Source organism: Bolinopsis microptera, chromosome 1 (assembly GCF_026151205.1).
Source record: "Bolinopsis microptera isolate Bmic1 chromosome 1, MBARI_Bmic_1.0, whole genome shotgun sequence".
NCBI classification, from domain to species: domain Eukaryota; kingdom Metazoa; phylum Ctenophora; class Tentaculata; order Lobata; family Bolinopsidae; genus Bolinopsis; species Bolinopsis microptera.
Window position 1 is genome coordinate 14776396 of NC_087072.1, and position 27323 is coordinate 14803718.

General features: G+C 37.9%; 3 protein-coding genes across 4 annotated transcripts; 2 read left to right on the forward strand and 1 right to left on the reverse strand.

Annotated features, from left to right (window-relative positions):
• Positions 1 to 27: 27 nt before the first annotated feature.
• Positions 28 to 3480, forward strand: LOC134826094 (uncharacterized). Its single transcript, XM_063838361.1, has 3 exons — positions 28 to 215; positions 374 to 447; positions 2957 to 3480. The coding sequence occupies exons 1-3, from the start codon at positions 113 to 115 to the stop codon at positions 3296 to 3298; spliced, it is 519 nt and encodes a 172-aa protein (XP_063694431.1). The 5' UTR covers positions 28 to 112; the 3' UTR covers positions 3299 to 3480.
• Positions 3481 to 3514: 34 nt separating this feature from the next.
• LOC134821670 (exocyst complex component 1-like) lies at positions 3515 to 25769 on the reverse strand. Of its 2 annotated transcripts, XM_063832376.1 has the most exons (20): positions 25620 to 25769; positions 25416 to 25495; positions 25210 to 25277; positions 24139 to 24278; positions 23934 to 24036; positions 23678 to 23710; positions 23125 to 23233; positions 22679 to 22853; positions 20761 to 20856; positions 20314 to 20553; positions 15191 to 15290; positions 14516 to 14978; positions 14107 to 14287; positions 13848 to 13977; positions 13611 to 13681; positions 12328 to 12420; positions 11997 to 12128; positions 9319 to 9387; positions 9128 to 9199; positions 3515 to 3980 (listed from the first exon to the last, which is right to left on the reverse strand). In XM_063832376.1, the coding sequence occupies exons 1-13, from the start codon at positions 25724 to 25726 to the stop codon at positions 14280 to 14282; spliced, it is 1722 nt and encodes a 573-aa protein (XP_063688446.1). In that variant the 5' UTR covers positions 25727 to 25769; the 3' UTR covers positions 3515 to 3980; positions 9128 to 9199; positions 9319 to 9387; positions 11997 to 12128; positions 12328 to 12420; positions 13611 to 13681; positions 13848 to 13977; positions 14107 to 14279. The 2 variants fall into 2 exon arrangements, with proteins under 2 accessions (XP_063688446.1, XP_063688452.1); XM_063832382.1 differs by lacking the exon at positions 23678 to 23710.
• On the forward strand, positions 17314 to 19832 carry LOC134825892 (putative uncharacterized protein DDB_G0290521). Its single transcript, XM_063838078.1, has 4 exons — positions 17314 to 17338; positions 17540 to 17857; positions 18975 to 19094; positions 19297 to 19832. Exons 1-4 carry the CDS (start codon positions 17314 to 17316, stop codon positions 19542 to 19544), a joined length of 711 nt encoding a protein of 236 aa, XP_063694148.1. The 3' UTR covers positions 19545 to 19832.
• Positions 25770 to 27323: the final 1554 nt, after the last annotated feature.

The window sequence follows — 27323 nt, forward strand, 5'->3', positions numbered from 1 at the left end:
ATAAGTCGACCACTTTTTCAACTAATAAAAGTAACTCCAGCAAGCATTGTGTTTCAGACAACCCGCTCTCCAATTTAACTCCTTGTATTCCTTACAAATATAATTTATTAGCATGTCGTTAACGACTCGGGCGGTGTGCAGACATCGCCACCTGCTGCTGGTGAGGACTATAGCTGGGTCTCACTTCGATTATGGCAACATCAGGAAAATACCCGGTAGGTGTTCTTAGAAGCAATAACAAGTGGGGGGGGGGGGGGGGTAACAAGCATGTTACAAAACTCTAAAGCTCAGGAAAGAAATGAAGATATAGACTGCTGATAAGTGATATGTTGCCTGTTCATGAATCTCTTTTAACATGGTTTCTTAACTTCAGGTTTTAGGAAACCTCCAGTGCCTCATGAAGAGTTGCTATTAGAGAATGACGGTCGTTATCCACCACATCTCAAGGTGATCAAGTTTATTTTATCGCCATTTTTGCCATCAATATTTTAGGATTTCCGCACGTTTTCGCCAGTATTTTAGTTGGTACTTTCAGTTTTAAATGAACATAAAAATAGCTTTTAAATTGACAATGACAATCCGTTACAAGTAAGAAAACTGTTTAGTTATGAATTTTGGCAAGTAAAAGGAAAAATAACTTTATTACAAACATTAAAAATACTTACATGTTACAGAACAAACATATTTCTACTTAAAAGAAACAACTAACACCACTCTAGAAACAATCTTCGAATATAAGATAACTGATCATTGTAGAGATCAAAGTGACAAAGAATATAATGTCTAGATGGTACATTTCCAAGAAGTTTTGCTGCATCATGATTTGATTAATCAAGTGGTCCAAGTTTCCATGCTTCAGTATCAAGTTCAAATAATACATCAACTTGTCTTTACCAGAAGCCGGATCTGTTTTAAAGATGTCTACAGCTTTTGACATTTCTTCACGATATGACTCATTTTCTTTTATCATTTTATCGATTACACGTTTGAGAGTTTCCTTTGAGATCTTTGTTGGTAGAATCAATTCTCCGAAACCTCTGTGTTTAATAGCGTCCGCGTTTATACCTTGCTCTCCAATAGTAGGAGTACACAGAACCGGAACCTGATAATATATGGTTTCAATCTTGCCATTGTTACCACAGTTTGATATGAACAGTGTGATATCCCCACTTGCCAGAAGATCTCGTTGTGGCACCCAGGACGACACAAAAAACTTGCTAGAAAGTTCAGGGAGTTTGTATTGACTCCCTTCATTTACTTTGAGAACCACACTAAATTCGCTTTCTTGCAGAACTTTTAGCAAGATGGCATGCCACTTTAGCCATTATATGAAATCAATGTATGTTCCCATTGATACATACACGATAGGGTCCGTCTGGTTCCTAACAAACGTTTTCAGATCTCCCTGGAGAGGTTTTCCTTCTGTCAAACTAGATCCTCCCACCTGTACCACGTTGTTTGCAACTTGATATGGAAATGAGAATGCCGGGTGGTCATTTATGATAAATAGTTGTATTTTCTCCAGCAAGGATTGTGTTGACTTGATACTGTACTTGGCATAGACCGGTTTCAACATCGTCTCAACAGCAGATATTAATTTAGCTCCTCCGACAACCAGGTTATAAATCCCATACAGTCTCCTCCAAAAACCTGGTTTCTCTCCATCATAGACTTGAATTGCCATGCTAGGTTCGCTGCAGAGAAACTGCGGGAGATTTTGAGCCATCCTAGTCCTGCTGTACTCAACTTCAGGAAAATATACCGCCAGTGGAATATTATTTGTCACAGCGAGTATCGGAATGGAAGTTCTATCTTCAGCAACGATCAGGTCAAATTGTTCATCCATCAGTAACTGTAAGAATTGATCACTGGTGTAATAGTTTATGAGAATTTGGTAAAGCCATTCCCACTTTTGTTTACATACTTCGTTTGCCGCCTGGGTATCAAAGTACAAGTAGTCGTCCCTTTCTGACTCAATTATTGACATCACACATCCATATGTGTCATTGCCTCCGAGTCCCTCAATTTTCCAAAATGGTGGCACCAAAGTAAAGTTCTCGTGCTCCATTATGTTTCGAGGATCTATAATTGGAGCTACAAAGGTAACTTGGTGTCCTTGTTTAGCGAGCAGGTGTCCGATGTCTGAAGTGGCAAAGTAGTGACTGCCACTAAATGGAGCTGCAACTAGTATTTTAGCTCCAGCAGTGCCACCGATAAAACACTGCATGAGCAGCAACCATTGAAGTGCTATCATCTTCCTGAGGGCAAGTATTTAGTTACCAGGAACACTGTTCCAAGGAGAATGTGATATTTCAATAACCAGCATATTTTGTCAACGGAAAAGACAACGATTTTAAACCTAATTATTCCCAACAAATATATATGCGCAAGAAAATGATATCATATCATACCATCACGATTTATGATTTCTTATAGTCGAGTGGATTTCACTGTGGATAGTGTGGAATTTAAATAATACTCAGCTCGTAACATCAGTTTAAAATGTAAGCTGATAACAACAAATGATAAGCGATAAGGAAGCGATTTGAACGCTTTAAATGCTATTGTAGTTTACTGGTGCAATGGTTTTCTGGTGGCCGATGATCCCCAAATATATGGATTATCGTACCCCAGGATTTTTCCATTTTCGCCATAAAAATATTGCAAAAATGGAGAGGATTTTCCCACCATTAACCCTAAATGTTGTCTCATGTGACCCACCCTACGTCATGGGGGGTGATTCGGAATCAGCGTTCAAAAATACACCGATCCAGATCAATTTCATACCCTTAGGGCCTTTTCACAAGAATTTTCTTAAAATTTGGGCGAGCGATTTAGTAGGAGCGGACCCTCCCGGCGTGTCAGGCAGGCAACGTCTGGCAACTCTAAACTTAGATTATATACATGCTCTGTAAGTGGATTATTTAGATCTGCTAACCCCTCTCCCTTCCCTCAGATTGACATGGACCACCCTGAGAATTGGCCCAAACACTACCCTCCATTCTACGAGAGCCGACGTCCTGCTCGTTACCCCTTATTACGGGCAGTTCTCATCGCCTTCGGTCTCTACCAAGCCTACCTGTTCTGGACCAACCCCATGTGGCTGATCCCATGGGTTACTCCTAACTATGAATGTATCAGTAATGAAGGTAATTGGGTTAAGTTGGAGGACCACGATGAGAAAGACAGGGTTTATCCCTGGCAGAAACCCCTGGTCGAGCCTGAACTCCGAAGTCCTGAGGCTCGTAGGTCTCTGGGTTACAATATTGTTCTGGAAGGCGAAGATAAAAAGTTGTGAACATTTATCTAAGAAAAATGAGAGACCTTATTTTTGAGATCTTTCTAGTGTCAAATTTAGTATCGTGCTAGGAATATTGCTAGCCTATGGACTGATCTAATTAATATTGAAATGATTCAGTGTGATTTTGTATTAGATACTGAGTTATTGTACACTAAGTTATTTATATTTTGATGGAAATATTTCCCCGTTTCGACTGAAAAGTAAAACAAAACCTTAACAACCAAATTTAAGCAAATTATGTAAGAATCATGAATATGAATACACAAAAAACCAATATTTTCTAAACAGCTCAAATAATTTGAAACGGACGAATATAAACAATTCAAATCAATAAATATAAAGCTGTACAAATAGCAATATGTTTTTAAATATCAGCAAATATTAAATACAACTGAGAAGTAACGGGTTAATTCACGTTAAGTTAGATATCAAATTAAGTTGCAACAAATATTCATCATGCCAATTATCATATATTTAACTTGCAGACATTTTGAGGGAAAAATGTTTCAGTATAATCAAGAGTCACTCAGTGTCGTGGACTCTTCCCATCGAAGATAGCGTGAATCTGGGCAACAGAAAAGGAAAACTTCAGCCCTGCATCTGGGTAGCAAAGTTTCATCAGATTTTCGTATCCTTCGACTTGCTTTATAAATTCAGCTTGCATTGTCAAGCATGCGACCTGAAAGAAATGTGACGCGTTTAAGTTAATTTAATAGTCAGTGTAATTAAATAAGCGCCAATACAAGTGCGAGCACAGAACTTTTTTTCTCCGATTTCGATAAATTTGGTACCAAAAGTTGTCTAAAAATGTGAATAAAATAAATCCACCGTGTAGCAATTTTCGCTAAAAATGCTACACGGCGCTTGTTCGCCGCGCGTACTTTTTTTCGCGCAAATTTTTAGTTTTTGGCCTATAACTTTCACATTTTCAGTTATTATCACATAAATATTATGATATCGTAATCAGCTCATCGAGACGAAACTTTTAGTACTAATATTTTAAGATTTGAAGGAAAATTATTTTCAAAAATTTTTAATCTGAACTTTGTGAAATTTTTGAAAATTTTTGTGCTTCAAATACTATAATTTTGGTACTAAAAGTTGCGTCTGACTAAGCTCATTACGATCCTGTATGTATTCAATATGTTAGGAGTTATAGGCATTTTAAGCAATACATTACCCATTTTTCGTCCTTTGTACACTCTTGCGATGCACAAAAGACCCACATACAGCTCGCCGTTATCGTGCTACACGGTGAATTTTCATTATTCACACTTAGAGGCAACTTTTGATACCAAATTTATCAAAATCACAGACAAAAAATTCTGTGCCAGCTCATGGCGCTTATTACATAGACTATAACATTGTAGCGCGATGCTCTACTGGGCCACGCATCAGCAATTAAATCATAAATAATGTTTCTCACCACACTTCGGTAGATCGGCGAGATGCACCACTGGGCCTCGCCTACTTTTACTTTACGGTATAGTACAGGATCTCTAAAATTCTTGCTACACGTTGTATACCTCTCGTGCACGCGAAGCGTGCACGCTGTAACCCCTTCGCGCGCGCTCAAAAGGGGTTACAGCGTGTGTCAATAAAATTCATAGTGCTTTCAATTCCAAGCCCAGCATCAGAACTTCGCCCTACCATATAATATCCATAAATTTACGAATTAGTCGGATCCCAACCGTTCTAAAAGGCTATCTCGTTAGCTTTTCGTGTTAAAAGCGATTTCTCAACGGTTATCACCTCTCTAGATGATTCTTAAAACATTTGGACTTCATGGCAAGGTTGAAATACATGCAATGAGGGCGTTTTCGGCCACACCCTTTTTCAGGGTTTCGCGGTCACTCGAATTATTGTATTTCAGCCCAGGAAGGTCTTAAAGACTATTCCGATACACCAAAATATGCCTAATAGCCACATTTATATACAACTTATGAAGCAACATATACCTTAAAATGCTTTGTTTCGGAAATATGGCCGAAAAAACGGTTTTTGGCTTGACGCAGTTCATAATTTCCGTGATTTTTGGCATTTCCGCTTAGGAAGGTCGTAGAGACTATTCTGATACACCAAAATGTGCCTAATAGCCACATTTATATACAACTTATGAAGCAACATATACCCTAAAAGGCTTATTTTCGGAAATGTGGCTGAAAAACGGATTTTTGTCGAGCAAACAATGACAATATTCACAAATGGGCTATTGGACTGTTAACTAGAAAGGTCTTAAAGACTCATGAGCAACATAGCATTTGTCACAAGATGTAAGATGACTCACTTTGTGTCCAGAAACACCTACAAAAATTGGAGAATGATCTACTTTATTGGGCATCTCTTTTAATGGGCCAGGCCAGCAGCATATTTGTGTCTTACGAAATGGCAATTTTTCAAAATTACGGTTTCTTTAGTAAAGGTCAATGGGTCAGTTACAAACAACAAATTGTTCGCAATTGCCGACTCATGCACATCATATACTCAAAAACGCTCACATTAGGAGTCATTAGTAAATAACTAATACATGATTTGTGAAAACTCCAACAATTTTTCCTTGGTACAAATTTAAATAAAATGTGTGACGTGCCAGACCAAAATTCAACTTCAAACTTTTTATTTATTCATGCCATGAAACCATAATGAGTTATGTGCCCATCCTTGGAGAACCCGGCGAATGTCCTTGCTGTACGGCAGTGTTAAACAAGGAATTGAAACCGAGGGGTTCCGTTCAGGCCCTTCACACTTTGTTTCTGTCTAGTTCTAATGTACCGTCACAATAGTGACTTTAATATATGTACCAAGAATACCAGACCTAAAATAAATCGGCACTGGATCCGGATCAGATTGTTGCTTGACCGCTGACCAGTACCCCACTTTTTAATTATGATTGATTTCGCTGCTTCGACCAATGTTGGTCTGTAATCCCTGGATTTCTTATAATACCGCAGTGGTCTGGTTCCCACTTTAGAATGACCCCATATTCTTTTTTTCAGTCGCATAGATTTTCCCATCGTTTGATAATGTTTGTCAACTGTCATTCCCTCGTTTTTTAATCAAGTGGTGACTGGTTATTTCTTCTGTTATTACAGCTGTGAGCTGCCTCGAGATCTTATCTGGGGCATGGGCACAAATACTAGAACATTAGAAGATTATAACTGTAATTCTAGAACTTCAGATTAAGGTTACTTGGCAGAATAGCATTAGCAGGGTTCGAGATTTGACTGAGGGCATTCAGGTAACATACCAGGTTCACATCACCAGTTGAAGTGAATCTTAATTTCGGCATGCAATGCCTTTATGCCTTATAAGTTATAATCTTATAGTAGGATCACGGGGTTTTTATAATAGAAGGTCTCGAGATGCTGATTTAGCTATTTAGGTTTCACATGTGACATTTTTCCAGCTTTGGGTAAAGTGGATTTTAGAGCTGGGAGGGGGTCTAAATGACCAAAATCTGAACGATCTCTTACTTACGGGACACTACGGGACAAGGGACGGATCTCGGGCCTAATAGCTGTTTTTTAATGAGAGGCTGGAGTTTGGACCTAGATGGTCAACGTGAGGATAGCATGAGGATTTAGGATGCTCTGCCTGCCTTTCGTGGGGTCTTGTAACCCCTAAAGCAGGTATATCTTATCTAAATTAACCTTGGTTACATCTCGTGCTGTTTCGAATATATAATTAGATTTATAGGTTCAATATCAAGCAAAAAAGTCTGATGTCATGTACTGATGTTACACTTACATGATCTCCGACGCAAGGATCTCCGAAGTCCGATCTTAAAGTTGGGTCTCAGAGCCAAAAAGAGGAACGTAAGCCTTGGTTCCTTTCTTTGAGAGTCAAACAGGAAATTCGGGGTTATCAACTCAAACTCGGATTCGTAGCACAATTAAAAAACCAAAGAATAAAAATCTTAATGAATTTCCCGACATTCTAAAATTAATATCAGTTCGTATTCATATATATATATATAGCCTGACTGACAATTTTCTCGACTGACTGACAATGTTTCTTCTTTTCCCCATTTAGAATACAAAGATTAGTACATTTTAGCTTATGATTAATATTATATTTTTACCTATAGTTTACCTAGATCAATTCAGTGGCCCAAACTCCAGTAGGTTACAAGACTTAAGTTCAATTCGAGGAACACTTTGATTAAGCATGATCCTTGTCTAGTTGGAGTTTTCGCATATCATGCAGTAGTTATCTACTAATCACTCCTAAACTGAGCGTTTTAGAGTCGAATCTCGAACCCTGCCATTCGGCCAAGTAATCTTAATCTGAAGTTCTAGAATTACAGTTCTAATGGTCTAGTACTAATGTATTAGTGCCCTAGATAAGATCTCGAGGCAGCTGTAATAAAAAAGAGCTAGCCAGTAACCACTTGATTAAAAAACGAGGGAATGACACACATTATCATACGATGGGAAAATCTATGCGAACCAAACCACTGCGGTATTACTATTATGGTAAATGAGCTAAATTAAACTGCAGCCAACAGATCTCAATCCAGGGATTACAGACCAATATTGGTCGAGGCAGTGAAGTCAATTATGATTATAAAGTGGGGTACTTATACAGTTATACTGGTCAGTGGTCAAGCGTCAATCTGGCCCGGATCCAGTGCCGATTTATTTTAGGTCCGGTATTCATGGAACATATATCATGGTTTCATGGCATGAATAAATAAAAAGTTTGAAGTTGAATTTTGGTCTGGCACGTCACACATTTTATTTAAATTGGTACCAAGGAAAAATTGTTGGAGTTTTCACAAATCATGTATTGGTTATTTACTAATAATGACTCCTAAAGTGAGCGTTTTTGAGTATATGATGTGCATAAGTCGGCAATTGCGAACAATCTGCTGTTTGCAACTGACCCATTGACCTTTACTAAAGAAACCGTAATTTTGAAAAATTGCCATTTCGTAAGACACAAATATGCTGCTGGCCTGGCCCATTAAAAGAGATGCCCAATAAAGTAGATCATTCTCCAATTTTTGTAGGTGTTTCTGGACACAAAGTGAGTCATCTTACATCTTATGACAAATGCTGTGTTGCTCATGAGTCTTTAAGACCTTTCTAGTTAACAGTCCAATAGCCCATTTGTGAATACTGTCATTGTTTGCTCGACAAAAATCCGTTTTTCAGCCACATTTCCGAAAAAAAAGCCTTTTAGGGTATATGTTGCTTCATAAGTTGTATATAAATGTGGCTATTAGGCACATTTTGGTGTATCAGAATAGTCTCTACGACCTTCCTAGGCGGAAATGCCAAAAATCACGGAAATTATGAACTGCGTCAAGCCAAAAACCGTTTTTTCGGCCATATTTCCGAAACAAAGCATTTTAAGGTATATGTTGCTTCATAAGTTGTATATAAATGTGGCTATTAGGCATATTTTGGTGTATCGGAATAGTCTTTAAGACCTTCCTGGGCTGAAATACAATAATTCGAGTGACTGCGAAACCCTGAAAAAGGGTGTGGCCGAAAACGCCCTCATTGCATGTATTTCAACCTTGCCATGAAGTCCAAATGTTTTAAGAATCATCTAGAGAGGTGATAACCGTCGAGAAATCGCTTTTAACACGAAAAGCTAACGAGATTCCGTTTCGTCTCGGACTAAATAAGAAAGTACGTTTGCGCCACTAAATCAAATTTGATATATCCGCGCGTTACAACTACGTGACGCGCATTATGGCCAAAACAACGATGAACCTTTGGGTTAGAATCCAAGTGATATCTGTCACGCTGGCTACTTTTATGGGTTTCTACATCATTACTGTGCTACACATTATTAGTACATTTAAAAAGTACACACCGTGAAAAGGTTCTGCTCCTTTGTGAAGTGCTTTTCGATCTTTTTCATGACTGACTCTAGTCCTTTCTTGACCTAGCAATAAGAATTGATAAATAAAACCATCTTAAAGCAAATCATCATAACGGTTAGATACTGGTGACAGTATTTATTGAAAATTTGTGCAGAAAAATCAAAGAAAGCTTTTCTCTTACCTCTTTGACGCTGTAATCTGTGATCAGAGCTTTTAATTTCTGTTTTGAAAACTCAGAGTAAAATCCGATCTGAAAATAGGAGATCAGGACATTTCACCGAGAATTTTAACAACATTTTCACAACCTTTAAACAAAACATCACCATATTGCCATCAGATGGTCAAGTACCATAAATAATCACGGTTGCATAGCTATAGGAATTAGGACGGTAGTGACAACTCATTTTTAGTACGTGAGTAAATAAATGAGTTAGTGACCCAGGCCACCACTAATTGCAGAGAGACTTGAAAACTATGTTTAAAACCGTCGTATACTAAACAATATCACTCGTATACTAAACAATAGCACTTGTAAACCTCGTACTCGTTTTTTCGTAAGTATTTACAACTCGAATCCCATTTATTGCTGATTGCCATGAGTTTGGTACTGGTCTATGTTCTTGTTGGATTGTTACAGATCGCTAGCGGTAGACTCCACAGAAAACTTGATAAAAAAAACCAAGGACCAGACACGTTAGGTTTCCAGATTAAAGAATCCGCTAGATGGAGTGCGTTTGAGAAAATATGGGAGGAGGTACAAGAGGACATAACATCCGGGGACAAAGACAGTGGCCTGGGCCTATTTCCTGATATAGCCACAGCGTTCCCGCCCGAAGACACAACTGAGAAGATAAGAAGATATAAAGATAACTTTGTGCCGGCTTACAACAAAGTTATCTTTCTTCCGCGATACCCAGTTGTCACAGGGATCAACTTCTTCGCCCTGCTAAGTGAAGAAGAGAAGGGACTATATCTGGGTGCTAATTTAGGAAATCAGACCATAAGACCAATCCTTCAGAAGTTGGCACCTGATGATTTGAAGGAGTATGATTTGGAACAGGAAGAAGGTTATGAAGGAGCGAAGGAAACATTCTTTCACCATGAACTCCACCAGTTCGGCGGATTTAGCGAGGAGTATGTTAACTTTACACACGAGGGTGAAGTAGCATCAAGGAATACTGGAGGACACTTAGCTGCGGGAATTTTCAGCGCACTGAATGTTCTAGAGAGTGTTTACCGTCTGAAAACTATGTTCACTCGATCAGACAAGAAGGTATTCTCACGACAGTTTCTGATGGATTGTTTACATCCCCATCATTGGAAAATCACAAACTGGTTCCCAAATGAAGTATTTAGATACCTTCATAGATTAAAGAATCTGCCTCTTGAAAGTGATCTCCCTTACACCGGAATTAAACACCATTGTAAAGATGACAGGAACCTGGACAATGCCATGAGTCACGCTGTCGAGGTGGTCCGTTCGAAAGTATCATTCCCGACTGAACGAGGAATGATGGATCATTTTAAGGGCAGTGGTCCTGTTTCCGTATGTATCCACGTAAACGATCACATATTTTACTACCAAAGTGGAAAGTCAAACGAGTGTGTTGCAGGCATACATTGCAATCACTTTGTCACCCTCCTGGCCTACAAAAAGGATTTCTTCACTGTTGAAAACTCTTGGGGCAAGAAGTGGGGGTTGCAAGGTCGCATGAACATGCTGCGAATGAATTGTGCTGAAAATCCCAGTGGATCGAGATTCTTTGTCACATCAGTAACTCTCACTATAGTCCAAACAGAGGAAGAGGAAATAAAGGACGAGGCAATAGAAAAGGAGAGTCACCAGGGAAATGAATACACAACTGTTATGATGAGAGAAAGCCTCATCAACAACAAAGATTATGGGTTTGAAGACAGTATTCAGGTAGGTGATGTGGTTGTTGTGACAGGTAAATCTATCCAGAAAGGAATGCAAAGCGCTTATGTGAGCCTGTTTGAAAAGGCATCAGACGTCAACATTCCCTACCATATCGCGATAGATCAAAATCACCAAGCGATCTCCCAAACCTACTTCTTCGGCCACACACACGCCCACTTTCCAAAGCTTATAGAAAGGCTGAACAAGGAAGATATTGACGAGAACGAAACTGTGATCTCGATAGAGTTCACTAGAACCTTTATCCAGACCAGGATTAACGACAAAGCTCTCCAGATCTTCTACCACCAAGCTGACTTACATAGTATAGGATCTTTTGAGGTGCATGGTCCAGTCGGGTGGTTCAAGTCGTTGAAGCATCTACGAGTGAAGCGAAGTGGTTGAAGACACACAATTTTAAATTCTTCAACAAACACTGATTGTCTAAAATGTTTTAGGTATTTCCTGCATTTTTCCTGTTAGATTCAAATGAAAGTTGTGTTTTAATTTGTTGCCGTCCATTTATGAGAGAATTTGGATACTATCGAAGTACATGATAAGCAGGTAAATATAGTGTACAATGTAAATTTGGAATGTACACTGTACATTCTAAATGCTACCGAATGTGGATTTTGCATTTATTTCGTCGAACAACACAGTATATCTTCCCTGTCATCGACAACATTGAAATTCCGCTCTACAAATGTATTAATTAATTAAATACTATTCATTGCTGTCGAGCTTAGCTATCACTTTTACATTAGAGGTGCACCTGACCACATTTATGGAGTGGTGACTATCAATCTGTAAGTCAAAATACTTAGGCAAGTGAATTAATCCACAATTTATCTATTTTCTGTTAAAGTTGAGTCTTATTAAACTTCAAACATTGTCAGGATACAGTTATATTTAAAAGCAATAAAAGAATTTGTGACAGAACAAACCTCTTGATGGGGCACTCCAGAGTTCAGCTTGAGATTTACTCCTTCGAAAAACACGTTTATCTTATCAAGTGGTGTTCCGAGATAAGACTTCACGTACTTCTCCAAACTGTCTTTATACTTCTTGTGGCAATGCTGAGATAGATCAGTGAGCTAGGCTTAGATGGAATTGTTTTAAGCACAAAAACTTCCTCAAGATTGATTTTGTATCATAATTAATGGACTAAAAATTAGAAAACATGATAAAATTATGCATAGCATAAGAATGTGTAAAACTAAAATTATGAACATTAATCATGCATGACATAATCAATCTGTGTCGAGTTACACTTACCGTTCTAAACTTGTCAAGTCCGTCTATTTTGTTCCTAAATAAGAAGTGGTAGATGAAATGGTAATTCTCAATCGTCGCTACTTCACTCGGCATCTGGAATGTTATCAGTTCAGTTAATAATATAACTCCACTTTTGACCTATTTGACTGCCACTTATTTTGTTCATAATCGCTCCGGTTTTTTTTTCAGGGAGTGCGATTAAAAAACGAATTGCACTGTTTTGAGAGAAATCGAAAACATAGTCAGTGCGATTACAAAACTAATCGCACTGATTTTCTGAAAGATACTGTAATATCGTGTTCCGCAATTTCCTGCCCATACGCTAACATAAGTTTACATTATATTAATTGCACTAGCGTAATAATATGTTAATAATATAGGATGCGTTAGAAGAAATCATACAACTATATCTTACCAAAACCCTACACCGCGGAGCCTTGATGTCAGAATGTACATTATTGTACTATAACTTTATTGTACTATTATACTATATATAACGTTATTGTACTATAACTCTATTGTAATATAACTTTATTGTACTATAAATTTATTGTACTATAACTTTATTGTACTATAACTTTATTGTACTATAACTTTATTGTACTATAACTTTATTGTACTATTATAACTTTATTGTACTATAACTTTATTGTACTATAACTTTATTGTACTATAACTTTATTGTACTATAACTTTATTGTGCTATAAATTTATTGTACTATAACTTTATTGTACTATAACTTTATTGTACTATAACTTTATCGCACTATAACTTTATTGTACTATAACTTTATTGTATTATAACTTTATTGTATTAATGTAATATTATTTTAAAAACTTGTATAAACGCTGCAATGCTGAGCCATTGTCAGAAAAAGTGGCCCGTAGTCGGTGGAGAATGTTAGGACATGTTTTGCGGGGTCCTATTGACGGACCAGCGTTTTCTTCCCTCATTTTTGCCATCAATACACTGGACTTACCAGGGAGAAGAGGAAGACCCCAAAGCAATCTATTCTCGCTGATTGTGCATGATTTATGTAAAAGAAATCTTTATTTGAATAATATCTTTGACCTGCATTATCTCCGTAATTTGAGTTATGACAAGAGATATTGGCGGAAATTGCAATGAAGTTCTTTATTCTTAGTTTTTGTTTTAGGGAAAGATTAGACTTGGGCGATGTTTTTTAACTATCCCTTGTTTAGAACTTTGATTTAATAATAATATTTTAAGGCACGTGCCTACCCGCCGCGGGTTAATGACTACAACTGCACTATTTGTATACCTTAGACTGGTGGGTCGAGAACACTTCAATAGACTGACACACCGCTTCAGCTAACTGGGTGTAACACAGATCTGAAGTGAAAGTTATCATTAACGTGTCGGGCACTGGACAGGTCTCCGGAACAAATAACCTAAGCATCGTTATAATATGAAGTCGAAGCACTTGTGTAAATTACCAAACTTATTTAAATCTACATTTGAATTAACAGAAGAAAATTGGGAGAAAATATAATTTTACCCAGAGAAGAGCGCCTGGCATTCTTCATCAAAGATTCAGAGAAGAGGAGGAATTGGGTGAATTGTAAAACACAGGATGCAGTGCCTCTTCTCGCCTTCTTGTTACTCTCCAGAATCCTCTTCTTCTGCATCTGAAACAAGGAGATGTCACTCCCCACTCCTTAGTTCAATATTTAAATATAATATCAAAATTACGAGCCTCCACCCACCCACCGCGTCAAAGTTTTATAAAATATCAGTTAATTTGCAGCAGGTCTTACCTTGTGCATTTCGTTGAAGTACAAGTTGCTAGTATCGAGACAGTGACGTAGTACATTGAACAGGAAGCTCTCCTGCTGGGTGTCATCTAATCTGTCCAGTATACTCAGGTATATGGGGAGGGCGTAGTACGGGTCAAACTTACAGCTGGTGTTTATAAAGCTCTCAAGCTCTGCTACAAACCTGGTAATAGTGCGGATTTAAGGTTGGGAGAAGGAGCGGCAATTGTAAGGATCCTGGAAGTTACTAAAACCGAATACATCTTTAGTTTCTAGCGTTGAAGCAACAGTGGGAACATCTGTATGATTGATCCTGCTATTAATGAGTTATAAGTCGACCATCAGATGAGCTTTACTTCGTACATACCTGCATACATACCTGCATACATACCACACTTTACAGTTTACATACCTGCACAAAACAACCTCTCCCATATCAGCTCTATCTTTCCTGCTCCTGGTCTCTTAAAGAAATTGTTGATAAACCCTTCCTCCTTGCTCATAGTAATCTCTATAAAGTCAAGCGAGTCTCGGAACGAGGCCTCGAACTGACTCCCATGTGTAACAGTAAAGTCAGACTCAGATCTACAGGAGGCAATTGAGTCGAGTGAGGTGGTTGAGTTTCCGGAGTGGAGCGAGGATTGAGACTGCAGTCGGTTATTACTGCCCATCAGCTTTTGGGAGAGTGCCAACTCTGACTTCCGGGAACCAAACTTTGAGAGGATTTTCTCGGTCGATTTTCGGGTCACTGTGCTGCGCTTGTCTTCGAAGAATTCTCGTAGAACCTTCTGGTAGGCGGTCTGTGCTGTGACTTGGTATTGTGCAACTAGGTCGTCGTATTTTGGTTTGGCGAAGGTTGACAGCCAGTTTACAACCTGTACAGTAGTCAGTTAGTAGTAGTAGTATAATACAGTAGTCAGTTGGAGATCTGCACTGAATTATCAAGAAAATATGTATCTGTCTAATTAAAACTACATTCTAAAAACATGGAGAAGTTTGACAGTTTATACTCAGAATTGCTAAAAAAGGATTATTTCTAAAAAGTGGTACATTGAAAATGAAAAGCGGAATAAAAGATCCTCAGTACCGGTAGAAGTGGTGCAAGCTTGGAATGTCGTATTGACTGAGCAGCATTCCATGCTGGGGAAGTGATACCAGCCACTGCCTCAATAACTCTCTCGCTGAACCTGAAATAACGTCGTCTTTTAGTTTATTTGTAATCAAAATACACATTTTAGTGAGAAATTTGCCAACATCTAAATGCATATATATTCGAAATTCGAACCACTATAGCTACAAGACAATATTATGACAAAACAGCTAAATGGCTTAGAGAAGTGTTTTACATAGTGGGCTTGACCGAGCACTAAATAACCAATCAAGGTTGAGATAACACCTTTACACCTGGGGGACTGTAAAGGAAGCCTGGTCCCATGGGACCAGTTCATAACGGGCACAATCTAATTCTACTTTAAATCGGTATCTCATTACAAGGGGCACTGGAGCTGCTGCGTTACATTACACGCGCTTTAGGTCACGTGACAGCGTAATGACGTGAGAAATGACTAACGCCAAAACTTGTGGCTTTCTGTAACATTTCGAGAATGACACTTGTATTATATTATATATATTATCTAAATACTGTAGCCTACTGAACACAGCTGCTAGACAAATGAGCTAGACTCAGTGATTCAAGTGATTCATTGTTCTTCGTTACATTTCCTTTAACAGCTCTTCTCTATACAAGTATTAGAAATTAGTGACAGACAAACTTTCTGTGAGTTTTAAGAATAATTTCGATGCAAGATAGGACTGTTGTAACAGACACTTGTTTTGGTAGCAATTTCAGCAGCTGTTTTGTTGTTTGAGGACAGCATATCATTCGGTTTAACGATCATGTGTACATATTTAAATTCTTACGGTCCCACCAGCTAGAAGCTTCATCACATATTATACATTGTGATCAATTCTATGATCAGGAGTTCTAAATTATCTTCATATTTAGTGTTGCTTGATTGACTTAAATGTATCTTTTTTGATAGATTTTATTGTCGAAGCGTGTAATAAAAGTTAAAGCTTAGCTTATCTATTCATTATATTATACAAGTTAGGATATAGGAGCACTTGCCAACTGCCAAGAACCAGTACATTGACATACCAAGCATTCATAGACCATGACGTGCCAGTATCACTCACAAGCATTTACACTACCAGATAAGTTTTATTTACGTCAACCATTGTGAGACTTGACTAATACCCCAGCCTTGCCCCTCTCAGAAAAGTAAGAGAACTATTTTAAGGATGACAATCAGCGCATTGCAATCTCCTATTAAGATCACTAGTACACTGTATATAAGGAGCATTCAGGGCGGAAAATTGCAACGATTCAGTTTAAGGTGCAATTTAGTAAGTATTGGCATTGTTCCAAGGTAAAGCAATGTCAAATGCAAAAGTACATGAAAGTGGTGAAATGAAGGGAATTTATAAGGTGCCTTCCAACTCTACCCAGCACTGTGTCCGATTTTACTCCATTTAATTTGCTAAGTGACTGGAGTTCATCATGGAGTAACTACCAGCTCTTGCCTTCTGTATCATGTTTCTTAAATACCTGACAAAACACTGTCAAGTATTTTGTGAATGTAGTTTAGTCTCGTTTGCATGCGGTTAAGATGAGCTTCGTTTATTGAGAGACAAGCGGTGATTTCTGTATACAGTGAAGGGCATCAGCTCATTTTAGTCTTTTTCATTGTATTTGTACTTACTTTTAACTGATAATTATTGCACTTTGTACAGGTTTCTCGACCTGTATGGTTAGCCCTGGATATTATATGATTGTCAATCCCAACAGCTTGTATTGATCCGACGTTCTTTTTATTATGTTGCTTCGTTTTTATTAAAGTTGAGAGCTGTTCTGACGCTCTCAACTATAACGAACCTTAATTAAGTATTCACCTTCATTTTTATTCCCTTGTTTGCTTCTATTATTCTGATGAATAGTTTTGTTTACCACCGTCATGATGATAGTAACACAAGTTAAACATTAATTTTTTTCATCTAAATATTTAGAGGAGAAACAAAATATAGAGTCCGAGAAAAAGTGAGGGTTTTACTCGTATGGCTCGTATGGCTCGTATGACTACAATCATCTTTATAATCAGCTTGAATTGTACATTTTAAAATCTTAATTAACTAAACTGGGAAACGCAGGAAATGGGCGATGACGAGAGTCCCGGCGGTGAGTTTAGTAGTTTAGTGTTTTTAGATTTATTGAAAGAATTGTTGCCATCTGATAAATATCAGCTATGATAGATTTAATAAATATAACGGTATTAGCAAGTAGTAGCTGTTTATTTTGACACCACATACCGGGTGTCCTTTCTCTTGAAATCATGGTTGTAACTATTTCCAATATTTTGACACCTCTAATTTATCTAAGGAGGAGGAGGGGGAGGAGATGCAGAAAATATCTACCAATTAGTTGACCCAGCTCCCACCCCAGAACCAGAACCAACCCTAGTTTCAGAACCAACTCCCACCTCAGAACCAGAACCATCTCCAGAACCAGCTCCAACACCAGCACCAGCACAAGATGTGGTGGTGACCCAAACAGATGACAACGGCTACACAGTCCATGTAAATCCTAACACGCAGGAAACTGCTTTTGTAGGGCAACAAGAGACCAGTGAGGCTGAGGAAGCAGAAGAAGAACCAGAGGATATACCACAGGAAGACACTGCTGAACAGGAACACGATGGTAATCTTGGCAATAGTAGGATATACATTTTGTAGGATCAGGGGTGTTAAGTCTGAAGTTAAGTACATAACCTTCCAGCCATAACATTCTAGAGTCTTTACAAGGTTTAAATGTTGTTGTTGTAAAGACCCGTATAGAGCCACCTCTAAGGGCTTTGAGACAGGTTATTAAATATAATAATCAATAATATCGAAAGTCGTTTCAAAATATTTTCAAACTCAAAGTTGAAATCACACTCACACTAAAAAGATCAATTATTTTGTCAAATAGTAAAAATTAAAAAAACTCTCGATACATTACAGTACGTGAGCATGATTAGCATGCCTTTCATTTTATTTGTACCACTCAAGTCCCAGAACCTTTTATCTTTTAATTCTGCTTGCTATAGTTTGTTATAATATACGGCTATTCTAATTTCTAGAAATTTTCAAGCGTGACGATGAAAATTTTATCGCGAGAATTATCTTTAAGATTTAGTGCATTAAAAAGCCGCGCGGAGTGGGGTAAGGCTTGCTGTTATCAGCGCTTTGGCAGTGAAAAATATGCTGAAATATGTCAGTCCATTAAGCGAACGTTGTTTATTACTGCTCGTTTATTGGGTGTTTGCTGTCGTCCTATGTTATGTTATGTTATGATATGATGTCATGATTTAGCGATTATTGGTCGCTGTATTACTCAATCATCATCTATTGGACTTCCTCAAACCAGGTACGTTGTGTAGCAGAAATGCTGGCCAGCTGTCCTCTGAGTTAGCTAGTGTTGACTGTTGCTCAAGAAGCACGCGTTTTGCGTTCGATTTGTAAATATTTATTGAAAATAAGCTAGGTAGGGACGTGATGTTCTTGTTGGTGTCTGTTTGAGCTAGTAAAGGTCCTTTAAAAAAGATGGATGCTTTGAAACATCGGTTATTGTACGTATCTAGCCATTCGCTACTGTTCTCATGATTTGAACCATGCGTGGGTATGTTATCTGGAAACAAATTTCTAATTGATACAGGTACTGTGTTAGGAAAGTGCTTCATACCATACGGATGATACATAATATAATTATACAAAAACTACCTGAGATGTCATAACGAACAAAAATGTCCTTATATAATAAGATTAACTGATTTCAGAAGACGAATATTCCTTACAATCGTCAGTAGGCAGAGTGAAAATAAAGGTTGGAAGAATGGAGAGTGTTCATGGAAGGGCTGAGAACGGAGATGGTGTGCGTTTGGGAGGAAAGTCAGTAGGTGAGTTACCTTTCTAGTGAGTACACAACTAATTCTATAAAACGAGGTACGACTGGAACACAGCTACAGTTGGGCTATAGTGTACTTACATTTTTAATTGAATGGAATAAAGAACTCGTAAGTAAATGTCAGTGAATTTCAGTAAATCCTAATGCGTTTATCGCGCCAACTTTCAACCTTGGAAAATGACCCTACTATTCAGGGTACACCTCTTGTCAAGACAGTATGATCCGTCCACTGGCTCACATGCTGATTGAGATACTCTCACTGATCGTCATCATCATCGGGGCAGTCCTCATGGGACTCGCTCCTAACCACCGAACCATGGATTACTTTCCGGTTATCATGATATTTGCGGTTATTTGTCTGGTGAACATTTCCTTTTACGCCATGTCTGAAGTTTCAACACGACAACGCTGCAATCATAAATATGTGGAAACGGAAATTTGAAAACCGGCAAGAAAATGAACAGATCTGAAGTAGTATTTCAACAGTAGAAGATTGTACACAAATTTCAAGCTGATATGATGGCTCTTTTGAGGTTATGTTGCACTTTACAGAGTAGCAAGTCCGGGACTCACAGAGCAAGAGTGCATGCCTTCTTCTTTCAGTTTCTTTTTTTAGTTTTATGCTTTTACATTTGAGCTTGAATTGCCGCGCTGAAGTTTTCTGAATTGCATGCTATTTCTCTCAGGATAAACCTGGCTTGAAATTCGTGCTATTAATTTGAGTCTTTACACAACAATCGATTATTTTATTTCAATCTGATTATCACAGAAATAACATTACAAAATCTCTATTATAATTCAGAGTTGTGTTCGTGTATGTATGCCCGCCCACTATATCCTTACCGACTTAAAGTGCGGTCGATAACTTCCTGAGTATGGATGAGGCAGTGAAATAAGGTGAATGTTCTTCTTTTGATTATTTCCCTTAGCAGTGAGAGTACAGTCAACAATATTTAACAGGAGGAACCAGTCCTCCTTACACCCCCCCCCCCCCCCCCCCCCCCCCCATTTACAGTCCATATACGCAAAGTTATTTTCCTACATGTCCATCTATTTTGATGTGTGTCCACTAACAACTAAGTAAACCATGTTTATAGAATTGGTGGAGTTCAGGATGTCCTGATGCTCACCTGATGCCATCATCTAAAGGAACGTGTTTTGCTTTTGAAAACTAATAATACACAGCTTTATGCAACAATTAAAAAACTCACGCCTGCAGTAGGGCATCCATCTTGTCCCTCTGCTCAGCCACACACACCATGTGTATGAGAGGGGAGGCGTTGCACTTCTTCCTTTTGTCCCGGATCAGAAGGACAGCTTCAGTAACCCTGCTGATCTGACTAGCTGTCTTCAGAGGCATACTCAGCAGGATATCGGAGGTTGTCTCACTGAATGTGATCTGATCCAGCAGCTCTGTTAGCAGATCGTGTAGTTTCCGTGTGTTGTCATTCCTGGGATTTAATCATTGTTAAAGGGTGTTGGTGTTACACAGGGTGTTATACAGGGTGTTACACAGGGTGTTACACAGGGTGTTACACAGGGTGTTACACAGGGTGTTACACAGGGTGTTACACAGGGTGTTACAAGACTCGTGTCCACATTTTAAATTTCGATTTTTGACTTTGATTCAGTTTTTGATTGAAAGCAAATATACGGACCTTATTTGTTGCTTCTGGTAGGATTGCAGTGTCTCCTCCATTCTTATCAAGTCCTCGTTTAATTCATCCTCGTATCTAACCATTATATCCTCCAGCCTAGCGGAGAGATCATTGTTAATTAAAAGTAAAATATCAAATAACGGAGTAGTTCGCTGTTTATTAGTCTCATGATTGAAATACTGATATCTGGATATTATCCGGTTGGAAGAGACAAGGACAAGTGAAACAAGGAAGTTAGGAGTAAGGGCAAATTTTCGGCGTCAACGCCATCTTCAGGCTCAAATTATTTGTTATATAGTAGTGTTGAAAGTATTTAATACTTTCAAGTATGAGATGAAAGCTCCACAGAATAATGAGGATGACTGCCATTTGATCTTTATTATTTCCTTTTATTTCTCTCTTTTGCCAAGAAATCCTACGATTTTCTTATCATTTAATTATTTCAAGCGCGGCGGAGCTTCAGATTCATTACATCAAATTTTAATATCGCTTTGAAAGTTCGAAAATGAATGAATGTTACACGCTCCAATCTGGTAAAAAGAACAGCTTTAATCGCATGATATCGCGATGTAAAAAGGCACGTGCGATGCACTTTATTGCTCCCACGCTGTTTTTTAGCCGTTTTACAAATTTCCATTCCTAAGGTGCTTTTCCTGAACGACGTCTATTTATTCCGTTTCAACCAACGTACGGGTAAAGGAATAATTGTGCGCTGTTTTATTGATATAGGAACAACTACTCTATTAATCGTTATTCCTTGTGCTTCACGATCCAAATGGACACGTCTTTTATTCAATGAATGAAGAACAAAAAGAAAAAAAGACAAAGACAAAGCCATATTGGCCTAGCAATACATTATTAACCGCAGTCGATCAATAGTTTTAATTGTCTTAAATCGACCAGCTCTTTTATTATTGTCCTAGTCTGAATCGTCTGATATCAAATATGGGAAAACGGCGATGCCAGTGATATTATAAACGGCACGATACTACATCTAGTATGTACTCCTCCTCCGAGCGCAATCCATAGTTTGATTTGTTGTCCCAATATATGGAAAGTCAACAGTTTTAGTTAGTCGTAAGTTATCATAGATCAACAAAACGGTATAAATTTACATTTGTCACATATTTACAGGTTATGGTTAATGGAGTTACAGTACACTAGAAGAACAAAGCCAACAACAACGCAACATTACAGATGCAAACAATATCAACACTGCGCCATATAATAATGTCTACATCTGATATGAACATCAGTATTTTAGGTTTCAGCTGGATATACAACTGTTCTGGTTACATGCTCTGATTTCTAGGAGATTTTGAAATTATTTACCATAATGATATATCGTTTGGTTTTGCCGTAAAATTCCACTTTATGTGTATTCAGAGTGATATCTGGAGCAATACCACAGCGTTCTTTGATCATAATCTCACGGAGAACAAGAAACACGGACAATCCCACTACAGCAGTTACGAAGAAATAAAGGTTTCATGATCTACCGACTGAGTTAACTAAGTATTAAGACCTAAAATATATGTGCAATGTGTTCTGGTCCTTTTTCCAAAATACAGGTATGTTCTAACAGCACTACAAAACACTGAACACCTTTCTTTACACATTTCCTCCACTTGATTTAGCGGCTACCTTCGTTGCTCATCTCACTCTGAAAACGGGCATCAGAACAGACGCTTAGTTTTGAAGAAGAGAGTTACTGCACTAAGTGTAAGAACACCTATGCATAAGCTACCAAATTACTGTTTAATCAAGTTTCTTTTCTGAAGAAACTTGGGGAATAAATGGGCATGGGGTTTAATGATGTACCTGCCTGTTTATATTTGTATTGAGATTATTTATGTGACTCTCACGTATTTTTTGATCCATGTGCAAAAGTGTTTCCCTGCTCTATCAATGAAAATACCTGCACAGCTCGTGAAGGGCGTGGTCCATTATGTTAAACAGTCTGATGACGTCATTCTCAACAGCCATAATGGAATGAATATTCGCTTTGGTAAGTCCAGACAGCTCGTTCATGAGTTTCTCCATGAAGTCCTCCGCGTTCTCAACCGCCCAATCTATACCGTCCGTTACAACACCTGATATTATTATTTATACTCAATTTTTTACCTCAAATAATCGTTTGAGTAGAAATATTTCCTCCTCATCAAGCTCATTTTTAAGAATTTGAAACTGAAACTAAAAGAGCCACCAAGTGGAATAGGCTGTATATCTAGAGAAAAGTGTACAATGTATGTATGATACAAGGGAATTCATAATGTAGCATAACATTGTAAACCAGATGAACCACTTCTTTATGGCAGAATAACGGGACCATGATTAAACTCAGGTCACAAATCAATTAAATACCAAGATCCTGCTCCTCCTCTCCAGTAAGGTATTTGTACTCTTTCATCTCGAGAGCAGGGGATCCCAAAAGTGACACTTGTTTCAAGGTCTTAGACAGAGACAGAGAATCCTGCGATTAAATCAGAGTCAAGTGGAAGTATTTTTAATGCTGACAGATACTGCTCAATTTAGTGTCAATTTAAAAGGCTACGTCATAATCATCTTGGGAAGTGGGTACCGTAAAGGAAGAACTTGAGAAAGCAGTGAAATCAAAGAATCGACTTGTCAAAAGTTTAAAAATGTAACGCATTACACGTAGGAAACGCTCATGGCGCAGACAAAACTTAAAGAATTTCATTTGAAGTGCTTATTGAGGAATTAACAAGACAAGTTATATAATTAAGTTCATTATTTATAGAAGCATATAACACAATAAATTAATCAAGGATGCAGATCTCTCAGTATGAAATAAAGGCATTGTTTTGAATTATGGGAAAATAATGAAATCTGAGAAAATTAGGTGTAATGAAGAGAGTACCCCAAGCATGATAATGAAAACATGTCCTAGACTTACAATTTTAGGTTCAGAAGCTTTACTAAGATGAGACTGTAAAGGTTATAACTTATGAGATCTTAATGATTATTATATATTAGTAAAGTTGGCTGAGATTTACTGGACTTCACATTTATTGGATCATAAAGCTGCTTTTATTTTGATTAAAATGGATCAAACCATATTAGAACTTTACTGTATTATAAATACAAACAGGAAATTGAATGCAATAGTTATGACACGAGAAGTATGTATTATGATGTGTAGTATCTGTTACCTGGAGCATGTTGTAATTAATGTTTAGAAACTGGGGCGTGGCTGTCATGTGCTCATTCACCAACTTCCACAGTGAGACTAGGAAATTCTTCTTTGCTCGACCACTAAATAATACACAAATTAAAATATAAACCATGATGAGAACATTTAAGTGATAACAGAAAAGACAAGCAACAATTCAATCAAACCCCTGCTCTTAAACATACCTCTCAGCGGACCATTTTACAGTTAGTGGAGACATGAGGTTACTCCCTTTTTCAAAAACCAGCTCCAACTCAGTTTCTTCTTCATCCTCGCTCACCCCGTTGACTAAACGCAGCTTTGCCAGATCATATTTTGTCTTAACCTGACATGATTTTGTTCAGGAGTATGCTGTGAAATAGCAATTCCAATAACGACCGTACTTATAACGACTGTACATGTAGGGGGGGGGGGGGGGTACCATTGTCCATTTTGTCCATTTTGTCTTTGTCTTTTTTTACATTTTTTTGTGGAGGACAGTGTTTTGGGGACAAAATGGACAATACTATGGACAAAAGGGACAACAACTTTGGACAAATGAGACAAAAAATTAGACAAGCTCAAATGTAGAGAATGTATATATTCTACTCGACATCAACAATTTAGATTTTCATGTCAATGTTTTGCTGTACTTAGAATCAACTGAAACCACTGAAGGGACTGAAATAAGCAGAATTCATCAACGGCATCACATAAATAAATGTGTACACGGTTCAGTCAATATTTCATTAATCCCATTAATCAAGTGGTGATATCAAAAAAGTCATCATCTTTTAATATCATAACGCTCATAGCGGCCAGAAGCAGATACCCAGACCCACACAATTACTTTTCCATTAACAATATGCCGACAATATCGCGATCGAGCTAATGGGTATTCGCTTTTTCCTATGAAGTAGGAGAAAAAGCATGCCCGTCCTCTAATCAAGATTTTCTTATTCCTCCTCTTTTTCCTGAACATTTGTCTCGTTTGTCCCTGTCCTTTTTGTCCATTTTGTCCCTGTCTTTTTGTCCATTTTGTCCATTTTGTCCTTGTCTTTTTTGTCTTTTTTGTCCCTATTTTCTTTTTTTGTCCCTTTTGTCCCTCTTGTCCCTTTTGTCCCTTTTGTCTTTGTCTTTTTTCAGTTTTTTTTGTGCAGGGATAAAATGGACAGTGGTACCCCCCCCCCCCCACTGTACTAAGAAAAGTGCATTATATAGTAAATACCTGTTCAAAACAGAATTTGGAATAATTTATTGATGTAAATGGTGCTAACCTGAAAACGTATCTTCCCATGATCAATCTGTTTGACTTGGTAGAGGGCACAATTCAGCACATCCTTATCTGAAATAATACTGTGAATAAAAGAAACCTAAATTTTCTAAAATCATCATAATTCATTTTGAATATATTTGATTCGATAGTGGTAATTTAAATCAAACACTCAACTTATGGCCAGTAAAATATTCATATAGTTCATACTTCTGATGATAAGGAGGACAGCAATGAAGACCTTGCTCCTCTTAGCACCGGTTTTAGTTGCACGAATAAATGATTCCACCCTGAAATGATGTTCAAGATAAATTTTCTTAGCAGTCACTTTAACTTATAGGGTCAAAGGTCTCTTTTACAGAATAAACCAGTCAAATTTAAATTATTTTCACAATAAGTTGCCCAAATACTAACTGAGCATGATCCAGAAATGATGACAAAGACTGAAAAAGGGAGGTCTGTCTTATTTGAACTGAGCTGGCCAGGGTATTGCAGCGTGGCATGGGTTCCATGATATCCATAATATATCTTTACCGCTCATCAGCTTCCATTCTCTGAACAGATCTATTAGCAAATAATAGGATGAAATGTTGCCACATTGTTAAATGTATCTGTCTGCTATTATACAGGATGGTCCAAAAGTAACTACCCACATTCACAGTGGCGTAACGTTGCCTGTTGGTGCCCCCCTGAAAAAGCGCCCCCCCTGTTGGCACACCTTCCCCTTTTGGCACCCCTCCCTACAATTGAACAAATTAGGTGATTTTAGAGGATACGCCGGTAAAATCTCTAAAACAGTTTTTTTCAAAATTTTTCCACATTCAAACGACGATTTGGCGCCCCCTAAGATGGCGCTCTCCTGCACAGCGGAGTCAGCAGGGCCCTCCGTTACGCCACTGCACATGCAACCCTTTGATAACAAAATAACTTTTGAGAAAAGATAATTATATTATTTATCACAAATTTATTACACAATCAATCAATAAATATATAACCGAATAAATAATATCCAACTAAATTTTGGCGCTTGATGGTAACATCTAACATACTATTACATATTACAAATATACTTGAGTGGAGTAAAAGCGTAAGCTAGCAGGTAGCGCGCTGTGTATCAGGATAATTGCACACAAATTTCAGAGAATATAGATATGGGTCAAACTTAGATTTTCTGCCACTCCCTCTTTCTCACTATTGTTGTCTTAAAGTGAGTTCTTAGCTACGAGCAAGGAATTTCAATTTTCTAGACACACTTGGTCTGATAATTGAAGTGCTTTCCCAAAATTTCAAGTTGGTTGTCTACAATTTAGCCGAGAAAACGTGGTTACGTTTTCTCTGCACTTAATCAGTGATTTCGTCACCCAATCAGTGATATTGGGAGCTATTCGCTAGCGTGCAACGATGACTCATTGAATGAGTCTCATTAAGCCGGCGGTACCAAGCATTTTGGGGGACGACAAACTGATCACTTTGAGTGAATACTGATAGTGACCTTCCTGAAAATTTAAAAATTCGTGTTATAGCGCTTCGGTTGCTGTCCTTTAAGAAGTCTCCGACCAATTAGGCCATTGATTGAGTGAAGAGACCACTGATTAGGGACTAACACCAGATCTTAAAATGGTCCTAACTCAGTTTAGTTGTAAACAATTAACATGAAATTTTGAAAGAAGCACTTCAATTATCAAATCACATGTGTCTATCCCTTACATACAATTAATTACAAAAGCGCTAATTATACCTGTTTCAAAAGCATCCTGTCTGGAAGTTCCCTGACTGCTGTGTGAATCTTTGGATCTATTTTTATATTGATATGATTTTTATATACCTATATATTTATCGCATAATTTCCCTGTCAGCCTGAACAAACCTGGCACCATCAAATCTTACCTCTAGAAACCCCAGAACTCATCAAGCCTAGTCTGAATTCAAAACTAGTTGACCAGCTACGTAAAGTTTCCTGGACAACTGGAACCTTTTCGGCCATGCACAAGCTAACAGCATGTATCAATGAAACAAGAAATTTCAATGAAACAAGAAATTTAATTTTAGCACATTTTACAGAATAAAAAGATGTAAAACAATTCATAAAATATAATGCCCATTTGGTGTATGACTTTT

Excerpts from the sequence above, each read along its gene's own strand:
- LOC134826094 (XM_063838361.1), top strand. The coding sequence starts at position 113 with ATGTCGTTAACGACTCGGGCGGTGTGCAGACATCGCCACCTGCTGCTG. Across the intron at positions 216-373 it reads CAACATCAGGAAAATACCCG|GTTTTAGGAAACCTCCAGTG; the intron begins GTAGGTGTTCTT and ends TCTTAACTTCAG. Across the intron at positions 448-2,956 it reads GTTATCCACCACATCTCAAG|ATTGACATGGACCACCCTGA; the intron begins GTGATCAAGTTT and ends CCCTTCCCTCAG.
- LOC134825892 (XM_063838078.1), top strand. The coding sequence starts at position 17,314 with ATGGGCGATGACGAGAGTCCCGGCG. Across the intron at positions 17,339-17,539 it reads CGATGACGAGAGTCCCGGCG|GAGGAGGAGGGGGAGGAGAT; the intron begins GTGAGTTTAGTA and ends AATTTATCTAAG. Across the intron at positions 19,095-19,296 it reads TTTGGGAGGAAAGTCAGTAG|GGTACACCTCTTGTCAAGAC; the intron begins GTGAGTTACCTT and ends CCTACTATTCAG.
- LOC134821670 (XM_063832376.1), bottom strand. The coding sequence starts at position 25,726 with ATGGATATCATGGAACCCATGCCACGCTGCAATACCCTGGCCAGCTCA. Across the intron at positions 25,496-25,619 it reads TCATTTCTGGATCATGCTCA|GGTGGAATCATTTATTCGTG; the intron begins GTTAGTATTTGG and ends ACATCATTTCAG. Across the intron at positions 14,979-15,190 it reads AGCTTGCACCACTTCTACCG|GTTGTAAACTGGCTGTCAAC; the intron begins GTACTGAGGATC and ends ACTACTGTACAG.